Source organism: Equus przewalskii, chromosome 6 (genome assembly GCF_037783145.1).
Source record: "Equus przewalskii isolate Varuska chromosome 6, EquPr2, whole genome shotgun sequence".
Taxonomy (NCBI): domain Eukaryota; kingdom Metazoa; phylum Chordata; class Mammalia; order Perissodactyla; family Equidae; genus Equus; species Equus przewalskii.
Genome location: NC_091836.1, coordinates 1,919,055 through 1,935,418, shown reverse-complemented (window position 1 = coordinate 1,935,418; position 16,364 = coordinate 1,919,055). Strand labels below are relative to the sequence as shown.

The following is a 16,364-nucleotide window of genomic DNA, read 5'->3' as shown; positions in this document are numbered from 1 at the left end:
GAAGATTTGTTTCGGTGATGTGTAAAGCTTTTCACAGGTGTTAATTCCATCGACCGAATCTTCCAGTACATTTTAGGGTAAAGAAGAAATATAACATCTCTGCTTAAATAGCAAATGACGTCAAGCTTCTGTCTATTTTTTCCAATATTAACGTTTTCATAACATTGCAGATGTTTTAATGTCATTCGATCATTGTTACCTCATTTGATCCCCACCTCCATCTCCACCAACCTCCAAAGAAGAAAATTAAGTACAGGGAGCACAGTTTGCATAAGCTCATGTAACTTATAATAGTAAAGGAATGTCAGTTTTGAAGACTTAATGTGTTTCATGAGCTACATTAGGCAGTGCAGAAATCTAAAACTTGGAACATCACTGAAAGGCAAGTATACTCAATTTTACAAATATGACATCAAACATCTATCTTCTATTATACGGCATTTTGGAAAAAGTTAAGGTCAAGGAGTCTAGAACGGATCAGGGTCTTGGGGGGGGAAGGGCTTGACTATGGAGGGGCGGTGCTACTGATTCTTTGGGGGTGACGGGCTAGTCTGTATTATGATGGTTGGTACCATGGTACGCATTTGCGAAAACTCAAAGAACTACACCGAAAAGATGGAATTTTACTCTTATAAACAGTATTGCATATTCTTACATCAACTACAGAAAACCCACTCTTCATGCAAATCGAGAGGCAAACACCTGAACCTGGATTTTTATTTATTTTTATTTTTTTCCGATGTACATCATATTTTGAATTCTGTATACATTACATCATGTTCACCACCCGAACACTAATTATAGTGCATCCCCTCACATGTGAGCCTAATAACCCCTTTTGCCCTCCCCCCTCCCCCCTTCCCCAGTGGTAACCACCAGTCCAATCTCCAATGCTATGTGTTTTTTTTTTTTGTCGTTTTTATCTTCTACTTATGAGTGAGATCATATGGTATTTGACTTTCTCCCTCTGACTTATTTCACTCAGCATAATACCCTCAAGCTCCATCCATGTTGTCACAAATGGCCGGATTTTGTCATTTTTTATGGCTGAGTAGTAGTCCATCATGTATAAATACCATATCTTCTTTATCCATTCGTCCCTTGATGGGCACCTAGGTTGCTTCCAAGTCTTGGCTATTGTAAATAAAGCTGCAATGAACATAGGGGTGCAAGTATCTTTATGCCTTTGTGTTTTCAAGTTCTTTGGACAAATACCCAGCAGTGGAATAGCTGGATTGAACCTGGATTTTTAGATAAGCAAAAACAATTCTTTCCACCTCCTTGAAAACCTTAGTGGCGATATAAGAGAGAGAGAATCTTGAGCCATCAGGCCTTTCTTGGAGCCCAGTAGGAAATAGGGACATGCCCTTACCTCAGAGACTTAGCCGGGGGAAGGGAGTGGGCATCTGTCCTCCAAGGTCCTGGGGATCCGAGCTCTGGACACACTGCAGGTCTGAAACATGAAGGTGGACCCTGGTTTTCTCCAAGAGGGCCCTCCTGGGCAGGATCCTAATCTTTGGCCATTGCATCATAACCCATTTCAGCTCTCAAATTCTCATCCCAAGCCCAGTTCTGTGTCTTCTTGTTGGGATGCTTCATTAAGAGACCCGCTCTGTTCTCATCTTGGGAACATTTCCCTGGAGCAGCAGGAAGTGGCATTGAGGCCACAGGGAATAGGAAATAAGGGCAACCAGGCCTCGGGACAGTTACCCACACCCCTTGGGCAGAGGAACCGGCTCTGGCACCATTGGCTCAGCAGCACGTGCCCGGTCGCCACGCCCACATCACAATCTCACACTCCACCCACTGACGCACATGCGCACTCACAGCCCCTGTGTCCCAGCCAATTACATACATTTAATTTCCACATACAGCTCCCGACTCAGGGGCAGAGGTAAACTCTTGGCTCAGCAGACCCATGTGTTTGTGGCTGAGATGCTCTCAAAAAGTGGGGGTGAAGCTGCCTGGCTGGCTCGGCTCAGATCCACATGCAGAGAGGAGTGCACAAGTGGGACAATTACGATCACAAAGCCAGGTGGCAAGAAATGGCAGCCTGTTGTCCAAAGATGCTTGGCAGAACCCAAGGGTCATAGGTCGAGGCTTTCACAGAGACACACAGCCCCAGGTGTGTGCAGCGAGGGAGGCCCCTGAGCTGCAGCCTTGGCCTGAGCAGCAGCCTGAAGCCTCCAAAAATGCGCTGCCTGGAAACGCTCGAGGGGGCTCCACTCGCTATTGCAATCTGACCGAGGCGCTCTGCTGCCGTCTAGTGTGCCTATTGGTAACACACACCCCCACACCCTAGAAAATGACAACCAAAGCAGCTGCTTTACAAGATTGGAAAAGACCATTCACAGCAGTTTTTAGAGTCCCAACCAAGAGAGTATCTTTGTCCTTTTACGGCCTGGTTTTGATTTTGTTTCAGACTAGATAAAGACCAGATTTACCGATGGTGAACTCCAAAGAACGCTTTTGCTAAAAGAGGGGGAAAAATTACTGTACTGTTTTATGTGTTAACACTGCCACTCACTGTAAACTTCCCATCCACAGGATAAAAAGATAGGGTAGGCCCTGGAAAAACTGGGCTAAAAGAACACTGCAACTGGCTCGAGTGGGAGGTGGAGTGGAGCAGAGATGTCTATACCCAGCCCCAGCCAAAGAGCAGATTTGTTAGCAAAATAAACGTTTTAATCTGTAATTTTTGAGGTGATATTGTTATGCAGCAATAGATAGCATATTCCAGCATTAGATGACAAGCCTTTCCCTCCACCGCAGGGATAGACTGGCTACTATTGGATGGATTGGGTTCGGAATTTGAGATAGCTGTATTCGTAAAAATTGTGGTAAAATACACATAACATAAAATTTACCATCTTAACCATTTTTAAGTGTACAGTTCAAGGGCACTAAGTACATTCATGTGGTTGTGTAACTCTCACCACCATCCATCTCCAGAGCTCTTTTCATCTTGCAAAACTGAAACTATATACCCATTAAACTACAGCTCCCATCCTACCCCCTCCCTGCCCCACCACTGGCAACCACCACTCTACTTTCTGTCACTATGTACTCGTCTTTTTCATGTCTGGTTTATTTCACTGAGCATAATATTTGCAAGCTTCATCCACATTGTAGCAGGTGTCAGAATTTCCTTCCTTTTTCATTCTGATTAACATTCCATTGTATGCATATATCACATTTTGCTTATTCATTCATCCATCAGTGGCTACTTGGGTTGTTTCCACTTGTTGGGTACTCTGAATAACGCTGCTACAAGCATGGGTGTACAAAGATCTGAGTCCCTGCTTTCAATTCTTTTGGGTATATACTCAGAAGTGCAACTGCTGGATCATATGGTAATTCTATCTTTAACATCTGAGGTACTGCCATACTGGTTTCCATAGCAATTGTGCAATATTATATCCCCATGAACAGTGCACAAGTGTTCCAATTTCTCCACATTCTCACCAACACTTGCTATTTTCTGGGGGTTTTTTAATAGTAGCCACCCTAATGGGTGTGAAGGGGCTGAAACAGTTGTATCTTTAACCACTTTAAGAATCCTTTCTCCATCAACAAAATGAACACGTGACAAACAGAATGGGAGAAAATATTTGAAAGTCATGTATCTGATGGGTTATTATCAAAAATATATAAAGAACTCACACAACTCAATATGGAAAGAAAACTGTTTAAAAAATGGGCAGAAGGGGCCAGGCCCAGTGGCATAGTGGTTAAGTTTGCAGGGTCAGCTTAGGGAGGCTGGGGTTGGTAGGTTTGGATCCTGGGCAGGACCTAGCACCGCTGGTCAAGGCATGCTGAGGCAGCATCCCACATAGCACAACCAGAGGGACCTACAACTAGAATATACAACCATGTACTGGGGGGGTTGGGGGAGGAGAGAAGGAGGAGGGGGGAAGGGGGAAGGAAAGAGAGGAAGGAGGGGGAGGAGGGGGAGAAGGCGGAGGGAGGGGGAGGAAGGGGAGGGAGGGGAGGAAAAGAAGAATAAAATATTAGCAACAGAGGGTCGGCCGGTGGCTGAGTGGTTAAGTTCGCCTGCTCTGCTATGGCAGCCCAGGGTTTTGTGGGTTCGGATCCCGGGCGCGGACATGGCACCACTCATCAGGCCTCGCTGAGGTGGCGTCCCACATGCCACAACTGGAAGGACCCACAACTAAAATATGCAACTATATACTTGGGGGCTTTGGGGAGAAAAAAGCAGAAAAAAGAAAAAGATTGACAACAATTGTTAGCTCAGATGCCAATCTTTAAAAAAACAAAAAAGGATTAGCAACAGACATTAGCTCAGAGCCAATCTTCCTCACCAAAGAGCATTAAGGGGGTGGGGGTGGGGGGGGAAGAATGAGTAGAAAAAAAAGGTGGTGATGCTGGTCATTTGGATATGCCAAAGAGAAGCTGTGAAGTGCTTGGTTTAAGTGAAAGTTCTCGGCTTAATAGGGAAAGAAAAAAATCATATGCTCAGGTTGCAGGATCTACAGTAAAAACAAATCTATCTGTGGAACAGTGAAAAAGGAAAAAGAAATCCGTGTTAGTTTTGCTGCCAGACCTCAAATATGTATGTATAACAAAAAGTAGTCTATCTAGGGTTGGGTACTAGCCCTGGCTTCAGGCATCCACTGGGGGGCTTGGACCCTATCCCCGGTGATAAGAGGGGACTCCTGTAAATTCTTATTAAAAGGCCAGGTTCACAGACACCCCCACCCCACCCTGGCTGCCTTTCCCATCTATCCGGACCCACAGGCTCACATCCACTTGGTCTGCCCAGACTGAACGATTATCCTCCCCATTCCAAACACTACAGGGTGCCCGTTTCCCCCAAAGGATCCTTCAGCGGACCTGCTTGGGGAGGGTCACCCTGCAGAACCCGCATCCTCACAAGGCCCGTGTGCACCCACCCTAGCCCCGCGTCTCCATGACAACCTGCGGGGGCGGCGGGGCATCACCCCCCTGTGACCCGAGCCTCAGGCCTGAGAGTCAGGGCCCCCCACGCTCCAGGCCGTCACCTGCTGGAAGGGGGGGGGGTCCTCACCCCCTGACATCTCTTGGGGGTTTTATTCGATCCTTTGCTTCCCACCGGGAGCTCGGCAGCGAGGGGCCTGCCGCCCGCTCCGCCGCCATGTTCTCCACTGCGGTCCCTCGGCCGCCATCGTCTCGGCTGCGCTCCTCTCGCTTCCTGTCATCCCCACCCCGTCAGCCCTCGGTGGGCTCCCACCATCGGCGCTGCGACCTTTACCGTCTGTCGTCGCAGGATCCCGCGCAATCGCTGCACCCCTCCAGGGGAAAGAGTAGGCCTCTTCCGCTCTCCTGGCTACTGGCAGGCGACTTCCGGGGTCGACGAGCCAACCAGAAGCTGGTAAATAGGAGTGGGGGCGGGACAGTAGAGCAGGCTCCACAGCACTTCCGGTTCCTTCCGGAGCTCTCCTGCGCGTTCTCTGACTCTCTAAAGACCTTCCGTCTCAGCTTCCGCCACAGGAAGAACTCTCCGCAATAGGAACCTGCGCCTGCGCACTCCAGCGAATTCAGAACTCCCAGGTGTCTTCGCGGCACCAATGGGGGTGCGTCCGCGTTGCGTGCTGGGAGCGACCTGAGGAGCTGGATGCTAGGGTCTGAGGAGGCTTTTAGTCTAAACCACATTTCCCCGAGGACTTGAGATCCACTGAGTGGTTCGCACCTAGGAGGTGAGCGTGGTGGCGGCGGGGAGGGCTCTGGAGACCATACGTGGAGCTGGTGGGGTTTGGAAATGAGGAAGCCCAGGGTGTTGACGGCGCATGCGCGGCCCGGCGAGAAGCAGAGGCGGGAGACAGCGGGAACGTGGGTGTGACTGCGCGTGCGCACGGCTGAGGGCGCGTGGTTCTCCCCAGCACGTGGCACACGTGCTAGGTGTTGACACTGTGACAGATGAGAAATCGAGTTTGGCCAGGCGATAAGGTGCTGAGTTCGCGTGTGGACGTGTTGTTCTGGAGGAAGAATGTGGGTCACTGTGTCACACGCCTTCCTCCTCGCTGTCTCGTCGCAGCCATGTGAAATTTCTGCAGAGAAATGACTGCTGGAAGGGCTCCAGCGTGCATCTGTAGTGAAGTTGTGCAGCAGTAAGGATGTGGAACTGGGTTAGACCCTGAGCTGGCAGGTGGTCTGGGCTGAGTGGCAGATGGTGTCAGTACAGGACATGGTGTCAATGCCCAAGGATTAGGAACCACCGCCACTTCCACTTCCCCCTGGAGGATCCCCTTGGGCCCTCTCTGGAATTCCTTTTAAGTTTGAAATCACAGCACTCCCAGGGTTCTGGCCCCAGACACATGGTGTGAACCTAGAGACATGATGCTCTCACTTCCCTTGGGTAAAGTGACTGAGGTGAGGGCGGGTGTGACCCTGGAGAGAGTTTCCTAACTTCAGACGGGGTTCCAGTACAGGCCTGCTGGGTCACGAGTCTTTGGGAGGTGGAAGTACAGTTGTTGCACACCTGAAAATCAAGGTTTGGGGGAGTTTAAGTTCCCTCTTAGTTCATAAGAGATTTTTCTGTGTTTTCTACTAATTCACTTTAAAATAGTAAAATTCACAATGGTGCTTGTAGTTCTGCGAGTTTTTATAAATGCATGCATGTACCACCATGATCAGGATACAGAACACTCCATCACTCCCAAGAAAACAACCTTCTAGGGCCCATTTGTAGACACACTGGCCACACTGTTAACCCGTGACCTCTCCTAGTTCCCTATACCTTTGTTTTTTTCCAGGGTGTCATGTAAATGTAGCCATCTTGTTTTACTATGTTTAAAATTTGATGCTGTCTTTTGGAAACTGTGTGATTATACTTTTCCTCCAGAGTTGTTTTGAGATTTCAGTTTTGACAGTGCCCAGTACAGGTTGTGGCACACATTAGGCCTTCAAAGTAGAAGGATTCCATTATCATTATTGGGTGCATAAGCTTAGGCAGGACTCTGCTCCCACACTTAACCGTTGTCATCTGTACAGTGGGAAGGGCGTTGGGGAGTGGTGATCAAATGAGGTCATACTGATTATGACATGACACTGATCTCTGCTGTGCTATGAAAACAAGAGTTAACATGGAAAAACGGACAAAGATTGGACTTCATTTGCCCTTTAATTAAACACAGAGCTCTTTTATATTTTCCTCTTTCCAAATATGTGCTGGGAGTCTAAGCATGTGGAAACAATACCTGTGAAAAGCAAAATGGGCATTTGGGGCTTTGTGCATCATTAAGACAAAAATTTAATGTGTGGTGATGAATGTTAACGATTTACTGTGGTGATCATTTCACAATATATACAAATATTGAATCATATTGTACACCTGAAACGAATATAATGTTATATGACAATTACATCTCAATAAAAATGTAGAAGTTTACACCTTCTCCTATAAAAAGGCATTAAAATTTTCCCTATTTGAGTATATCTAATAAATTGGAATGTCACTCAAAATGATACCCCCTGTCTGCAGCTCACTTCACTTGTTCCTTGGGTAGTTCCCCTTTTTCCATCTATAGCTCTTCTTGCTTCTACCAGGAAATCATAGCGAACTTGCATAGATATCTCTCTGCTCATAGGAAAAGACTCATGAGGGCTAGAACTGTGCAGATAACCACAAAGCTTCCTCAAACTGTGAGGAACTCAGTTTTCTGCAGAACAAACTTTGTCAGGCAAGGTTTGAGAATAGCAAAATGATAATGCCAAATATATAATGCAACTTCAAATACTTTCACAAGGATGGTAAACACAAACCCCTACACAGTGGTGCAAATCAGTGTGAAGATTCTGGTCCCGGATACCAAAGTCCAGTCTCATAAACACATATGACATGCCCTAAAATTTTTAATCATCGCAAAAAATGGGCTAAACTATCACTTTATTTTTGTGGGAAATAATTACTGTTAACTCCATGAACTGAGGATTGTTTCTGTATCACTATCTGTTGTTGACTAACACCCTTGAACAGTTCCAGAAATGATGTTTAAGGCATGTTAGATGGTATAAAAATACGTGAATGATGATATCCTTACTCACTGAGGCCCTGGTCCTTCATTCTGCCTTTCCTATGATCTCCCTTGTCATAGCTTATATTTTACTACATTTCTGCTTTGGTATTATCCAATAAAGGTTAAAATTTTTGCTCATCAGGGTATTTTTATATCCTTACTAGACTTATTTAGTACTTAATTAAATTGATAAAATAATTTTTACCATTATGAATGAATAAGAAGTTATATTGATAAAATTGTAACAATATAAGAAGCAAAACTTACTAGAAAGAAAAATGCCTAAACTTGTGTGCACCTGGTAATATTGACTCAGCATAGTACTTAAATTCACAAGTTATAAAGTTGATTTGATAACTCATAGTTGCAATATTTTAATATATCTTTCCAGTAAATGAAAAATAGAAATTGACATTTGTTAGTACACAACTCATTTGAAAACACAGTCAATATATTTCTCAGAAATATTTTATATATGTAGTATACAACTTTTTTGAAAACAGTTAATAGGGTATTTCTCAGAAACACAGCTTTTGTCCAACCAAAAAAATACACATTATGTTTAATCACACATAATCAAACTTAATAATTGAACACATACTGAGGGATTGTATTCAGCTCTGAGTAACAGAAAACCCACACAGTCTGCTCAGTATATCAGTAATGTGCTTATTTATCTCAGAGGAGGACTGGCCCAGGGAAGCCTGTCACAATGCAGCAGGGACAAACAGTCTCATGTGTTCTTATGGCTGCACCATTATATCTGTTGTGGTGGAATCAGAAACACAGAAGCACTAGAAGTATTAAGAGAATGAGGTGTCCAGTATACAAATTAGACTGTATAAATATGGTAAGATCCAGAGAAAAGGGGAGTCAGAGCATCAGGTGAGATCAACAGCCGTGACATCCTAATCAGTGGTCTGGTGGACGGCATAGGAATTGCAGGAAAATGCAAACTGGATGTCTGCCCGTGGAGGTGCATTCAGATGGGAAAGCTGGTAGGGATGTCTGTGGAAGCCCATACCTCTCATAAAAGGGAAGTCAAGCCATTGGTGTTTGTTTTGAGGATACTTTGAATCAGCAGGGCCAGCACTCAGGAAAATAGGCTGGAGGCTGATGTCCACAAAGTCCCCATGCAGATGTCTCTCTCCCTGTAGAGTGGTGGCTTGATGAACTGAATAACTTCTTCCAAATCTCACACAACTTGAGTTATTACAGAATTCTATCATGGAACCCTATAGAGAAGGTATCCTGGGAAATGTAGTTGCTAGCCTTACCTACATTGATATAACAACAGAACCATCTCCACCTCTAGATTTCACTGTCTCTCTTAATTCAAACCTATCGTCCAGTTGCCAGCCAGAAGCAAGACAAAGAACACACAGCAACAGATCAAAATAATAGTTCGTGCAAAACTACACTCTTTCAAGACTTTTGCATACTTACAAATTTCTGCCAACTTCCATTATTTACAAATTTGCGAGCCAGAAAAATGGAATAATGATCCTCTGGCCAAAAAGATAGCTGTTGATAACACATACCTTATGTAAGTATAAAGTGTTGACGTTAAAAATTGTAGGTTTTTTCAGTAAAATAGTAAGGTAGAATATATGTAATGGATAAGTGATATCCAGTTTGGAACTCACTGGGCCAGTAAGAAAACCTCAACAAATACCAGTGTCTAATGGCTCCATACTTACAGGACAATTAAAAAAACATATAAAAAGTAAACCTAATGCATATTTAAGATACACTTCAAATCACCCAATGGGTGCATCACACTTCAAAATGGAAAAAAAAAATTAATTGAATTTAAGAGGGGAAAACTCATTATATCTCAAAATTCATGTACTATAGACATATTTAGAGAATTCTTAGGAATTCTAATCTTAATGTCTACTTGAAAAAGAAATAAAAATTCATTTGCTATGGGCCCACTTTAAGGATGAGGTACTGATTAAGGCAATACCATATTTATAGCTTTTATAAAATTTCTGTCCTGGTGTGAATTTTCTAAACTGTTATACTTGAATTAATTTGCATCAGACTTGCCCACATTACTTATATTTACAGGTTTTCTTTCCACTATGGGTTCTCACATGACCTTGAAAGGATTTGGGACAACTGAAATCTTTCCCACATTTTTCACATGCATAAGGTTTCTCTCTAGTCTGCATTCTTACTGTTTTGGAAGGATGTGTGCCAGTTGAAGGCTTTCCCACATTGCTTACATTTATAGGTTTCTCTCCAGTGTGCTTTCTGACATGTTTGTGTAAGGATGAGGACCAGCCAAATGCTTTCCCACATTTTTCACATTTATAGGGTTTCTCTCTAGTCTGCATGCCTGCATTTTTGGAAGGATGGGGGTCACCTGAAGGCTTTCCCACATTGCTCACATTTATACATTTCTCTTCAGTATGCTTTTTGGCATGTTTGTGTAAAGATGAGGACCAACCAAACATTTTCCCACATTTTTCACATTTATAGCGTTTCTCTCCAGTCTGCATTCTTATGTTTTTGGAAGGATGAGGGCCGGGTGAAAGCTTTCCCACATTGCTTACATTTATAGGTTTCTCTTCAGTGTGCATTCTGACATGTTTGTGTAAGGATGAGGGCCAACCAAATGCTTTCCCACACTTTTCACATTTATAGGGTTTCTCTCCATTGTGAATTCTCACATGTCTTTGAAAGGATGTGAGCCAACAGTAGGCTTTCCCACACTGCTTACACTCATAGGGTTTCTCTCCAGTGTGCATTATCATATGTACTCGAAAGGACTTGGGACAACTGAAGCCTTTCCCACACTGCTTACACTCATAGGGTTTCCCTCCAGTGTGCATCATCACATGTACTCGAAAGGATTTAGGACAACTGAAGGCTTTCCCACATTCCTTACATTCATAGGGCTTCTCTCCAGTGTGACTCCTTATATGTCCAGTGAGGGAATGGGAACGAATAAATGTTTTCCCACAAAGTTCACACGCATAAGGTTTCTCTCCACTGTGAGTTTTCACGTGGTTTCTTAGGTATGAAGAACAACTGAAGGCTTTCCCACATTCCTCACATTGATAGAGTTTGCGTCCAGTGTGACTTCTTTTGTGCCTCTTAAGGGACGAACGATGCCTGAAGACTTTTCCACACTGACTGCATTCATACAGCTTTAGTCTAGTAGTAGTTTTTCTGTACAGTTTACGATTTCGAATATGACTGAACGTTTCTCTATATTTATTACCTTTACTACTATCACAGAATCTCTCCACCATATGATTTCTGCTAAAAAAGGAGAAGCATGTTATTAATGGTTTATGTATTAATATTTATTAAGGAGTAGTAGGATACATTTTTTACTATTTTTGTGTAAATGTAGATTTTCTGTCCTTTTTTAATTACTTCAAAGTGGAGTAGACTAAATACTCTGGAAGAAGGCTTGACCATAGCTCACTACTACAACAGTGTTTCTCACATATGGGGTTTCCTGATAATTGTTTCCAACTGAATTATCTTTCAACCACTCAATGTCTAAGTCACATTAAGAAAAATAGTTGGGAGGAAAATTATCTGTCAATAAACAAATTTGGAGCTGGGTTTATGGGGTTGTTTTTAATTTCATGAAATACTGAGGTTCTCTCTGGGATTACTGCTTTCTCCTGTCACTCACCTCAAATGTCTCCCCTGGTTGTTGTGCTTGTCTTCAATGCACTGGTCTTCCCAACTTTCTCCTAAAAGGGAGGTCCAGGAATCATTTTTTGTGAACCTTGCTATTTTCTGTTCATTGGATAATTTTTCTTCAAAAATATCTCGCTGAGAAATGGACCCATTGGTTTTAAGTTGAATCTCATTATCTGAAACCAAAAAAGTGAACAAATCTCATGAGGAAGGCACTTGAGAACAAAGAAACACATTCAGGAGCTTAGCTGTTTCAGGACTTCATTATTAACAGGCACAAAAGGTGAAAATGGTAGGAAATGTAATATGCACAGAAAAACCATCACAAGGTTTCAAACAACAAAGCCCTCTGTGCTTGCAAAGCACCCATGGATATATACCCTCACTGATGACACTAAAGGACCCTAAGTCTTTTAGACAGAAAGAAAAACACAGGTTAATAGGTAGATCTTTATTATCACAGAGAAAGTATTAGATTCTACATCCATGACAGCTGTGACAATGTCTGTCTTATTTGCCAATGTAGTTCCCTTCTATATTCCGAATATTGGAATAGGCTTGATGAGTGAGAAGTATTTATTCTCTAAATAACTAGGTGACAGAATGATGCCGTCCTTACCTACTGAGATCAAGTTTCTGAAGGTCTCCAGCATCACGTCTCTGTAGAGCTTCCTCTGAGCACCATCCAGCAGAGCCCACTCCTCCGGGGTGAAGTCCACAGCCACATCCTCAAAGACCAGCGAGTCCTAAAACAGACCACTTAGGTGTAGGAGAATGGGTGACACTGACAACACAGGGGAATTGGACTCAACTCACAGGAAGTTCAAGTAAGCTCCTGTGGTCTCCCCACATGCACTCTGTGTCCACACTTGCTTCCTGTGTCAGTTTTAACAGCACCACTAACTCACTGAACTTCTCTCTCTCTGCATTTCTACTGTGACCCTTCCTATCTGATTCCTCTCTCTTCGCAAAGTCTGGAATAGTCCAGAACACGCTGGAGAAATAAGAGAAATGCTCTATAAGTGAAACAGATATTTCCATTTTATGACTACCAATTCCTTGTGACACAGCTCTTTCCTTACTGCCCACTCCCTCACTCAGCACTACACGAACCACAAGTTCAAACCTGGAGGAGGTTCTAATAAGAAAAAACACATTGGATGAGGTTCTAATGAGTAAAAACACACTGGACAAGATTCTAATACGAAAAAACACACTGAAGGACTAGGAGCTTTTCCTACTTTTCCCCTTAACAACCATGAGAGGCGCAAGGGTCTGTGGAAACCCAACTTGCAAGGTGGGCCAGCTAACCTATGTTTTGATGCACTCCACGCCACCAGAATTAGATCCAGTTGGCTGCCTGAAGACATATTTCTGGAGAAATGTTAATTTTAACTTATATGTGTATTATTTATCATAGAATTGGTTGCTACTCTTCCTTCTTCCATGTCCCTTCAGTTGAGAGAGAAGAGGTATTGAGAAGGAGGAGAAAGGAAAATGAACACATGAGAACTTAGACCTTTCCATAATCCCCACATTCATGAACCTTAGTATTCCTGTGCACTAGTTTTGAGTACACACACACACACACACACACATGCACTCACACTGAGGTTATAAGATGCCAGAACAGCTCTTTCCACCAGAAGCATAACAGAGTAGTTACTATTGGTCTTCTTGACCTTGAGGAACAGGTTAAGAGTCCTTATAAAAGGGGCCTGAGAGAGATGCTTCATCTTTTCCACATGTGAGGACACAGTGAGAAGGCACCAGCTATGAACCAGGAAGAGGGCCCAACTAGAAAACGACCATGCTGGTCCCTTGATCTTGGGCTTCTCAGCTTCCAGAGCTGTGAGAAATAAATTTCTGCTGTTTATAAGCTGCTCTGTGGTATTGTGCTATAGCAGCCTGAATGGGCGAAGACACAGAGCCAGAGACTGGGATGACTGGAGCACAGTGAGATGGGGAGTAACAGTCAAGGACAGTGGAGAGTGACGGGAGGGGGCACACCGTCTCGTGGGAACTAGTTGGCTTGACTCTGTGAGAAATGCGGAAGTACTTCAGGGTTTTGCACAGAGGAGTGATGTCATCTGATAGCTTTAATGATCCATCAGTTGCTTTGAGACGAGACTGTAGGAGGCAGATGTAGAGGCCAGGACATCTGTTAGGAGGGTAAAGCCATAACCAGCCTGGGTGGCCACAGATGAGTGTGCAGGGTAGACACAGGTAAGAGCTACAGAATCCTGATGGTCTGAAGTTGGGGCAAGACAGGAGAACTGAGGATGACTCTGATGATTTCATGCCAGAAACCTGGAATAAAGGAGTTTTCATCCACTGAGATGTAGAAGGCCATACGTGGATTATGTTCTTGGGAAGAGGATGGGGAACCAGCATAGGGCGTACTGAGATGCGGATGCGAACAAGACATCCAAGTGGATACATGCATAAAAGTTTTTAGAAGCACTGACAGTAATGGCAAAAATTTGAAAACGCTCAAGTAGCCACTAGCAGTAGAGTTAATACACAGTAATAGGATATCCCTGCAAGTGAGGACAAGAGAGCAATGAAGGTGAATGAACTGTTTTTACTCCATGGAAGACCATGAACAAAAGAAACCTGACATAAAATAGTATACACACTGTGATTTCATTTGCATGCAAAATTAGAGTATCTTTAAGGATGCATACACAGGTGATAAAAGTATAAAGAAAAGCATGGATATTACCATCATATAATTCAAGATATTGGTTACTCCAGGAGAGTGAGGGGGCCTGCCACTGGGAATCATTTCCAGTGGGGTGTCTGATGTCAAGCATCGTTCTAGATCTAGGGCTGGGTTTTATTTCACAGGTGCTTATTTTTTATTATTTCTATGGACCGTATGTATGTCTTATGCACTTTTCTCCATATATGTTATACTTTACAATGAAACTCTACAGTCAATTAATATAATTTACCTAAAATCATCTTAAGAGTTATAGAAAGCCACTTTATAAAATTCAACAGAAATACATGAAAAAAAAAAAAACTCATAGCATTTGCGAACAGATGGTAATATGCACAGGCTGATAAAGGGCATACTGAAAAACACTGTTCAAAAAGGATCATATAAATGGTGTGAAGTCCATTGTTTCCTACCCAAAAAAGTACAGAACTAGCTTCTCATTGCCTTACTCTTAGTCAACATTATACTAAAGATCCAACCCGGTGCCAGCTAAAAATAAACAAATGTACAAGAATTACAAAAGAATCAAAGGTTATTGTTCTGCATAGCACTAACAAATGTACCTGTAGGACCCAAACAGAACCAAATGAACCATAGAATAAGAATTTTAGCAAGATTCTAGAATAAAAACACAATATAAAAATGAAATTCATTGCCTTTCTATTTAATAACAAAAGTAAGTTGGAAAACTAATGTTAAAAATCTAACCCAGCTGCATGACAGTATGAGGAGCTCGGTGGATCTGCTCCCCAGTGAAACTGGTGAAAACTGCTTTAAAAACAACCCTTTAAAGCCTCTGGAAATAGTCCTAAGAGCATATTGTAAATGAAGAAACAGCTATTCAAGAAAATCTATGAAAACTCAGGAGGAAAAGTGAGAGTCTGTGGTATTGGAACCAAGACCACTCCCTCTCTCCCTGGATTTCCATTTCAGACTGCAGCCGCGAACACAGGCTCCCTGTCCCCAGAGCTCCCAGTCAGAGGAGGAAGAGGAGATCAGCATTTCCCATCCTGCCCCAGGTAGCTGCTACTGAGATGAAGTTCCACGCGAGTGCAGTCGAGAGGTGGGGCCCCCTCTTTCCCCCAGCCCCCACTTGTGGAGTGGAGGCTCTGCAGTGAGTAGGGGTGCTGAGAATACTGGTGACCTGATTGCTTCTGTTCTGCCTCCTAAGGTGTGGGTTCCACACCCAAGAGAGGCAAACTGAGAAGAGCTCAAGCTACTGCCCTTTTCTCAGCTCCTAAAGCGAGGCTGTCACTCAGATAAGAAGCGTTCCACTGCCCCATCCTGCTCCAGTGCCCAAAGACTTTGACTGGGGAAGAATCCAGCTGTAAGACAGATCGCTCCTAGTCTCTTCCCAAGGAACTAACTTCATTTGCAACAGAGCATGAAGAAGATCAAGACTAAGGGTGCTCTCAGAAACAGAGGTGGTGGTGAAAGGCAACTGGAAGGAGATTCAAAATACAGGCAAAATTGTAATCCACCTTGTTTGCAGGAGAAAAACAGGGAAAGAGGCAGCTGGGAGGAGCCCTCCTAGCGTCTGAACAATTAACAAACTGACTTATCGAACTATGCCTTCAAAAGAGCCCAAAGGTGACTGGATTAGTCTATAGAGCAAGGAATGCACCAGGGCATGTTCAAAACAATAAAGCCATCAGCCTACAATTAGTGGAGCCTGACAGCTGCCGATGGTCAGGGGAAGAAAGGAAGAAAGCCCTGTCAACACTACTGCCATCCCAGGGTGTCTGTGGGCGTACACAGAGCGGTGCCTCCCTGAGGAGGAACATGAGAGACTGGACACTACAGGAGGTGGGGAGAGCAGTGACATAGACTGGGCTAAGATAATCCGGCCAGTCACCAAGCAAACGCGAATTAAAAAAACCCAGCAAGCCCCAGAGGAGAGGGGCCAGTACCCAAAGTTGCTACTGTATATTATCTATAATGTCCAGTTTCTAATAAAA

General features: G+C 43.7%; 1 protein-coding gene across 3 annotated transcripts in view; it reads right to left on the bottom strand.

The window, feature by feature from the left end:
- Positions 1–8,364: 8,364 nt before the first annotated feature.
- The window catches only part of ZNF556 (zinc finger protein 556), a 28,909-nt gene continuing 20,909 nt past the window's right edge, over positions 8,365–16,364 (bottom strand). For 2 of the 3 annotated variants that reach the window (XM_070622470.1, XM_070622469.1), the window contains exons 2-4: positions 12,301–12,427; positions 11,674–11,857; positions 8,365–11,285 (exon numbers count right to left, since the gene is read on the bottom strand). In XM_070622470.1, coding sequence (XP_070478571.1) covers positions 10,073–11,285; positions 11,674–11,857; positions 12,301–12,427 — 1,524 coding nt within the window. In that variant the 3' untranslated portion in view covers positions 8,365–10,072. Of the gene's footprint in view, positions 11,289–11,673; positions 11,858–12,300; positions 12,428–16,364 lie in introns of all 3 variants that reach the window. The other variant, XM_008538127.2, reaches the window with a different exon arrangement.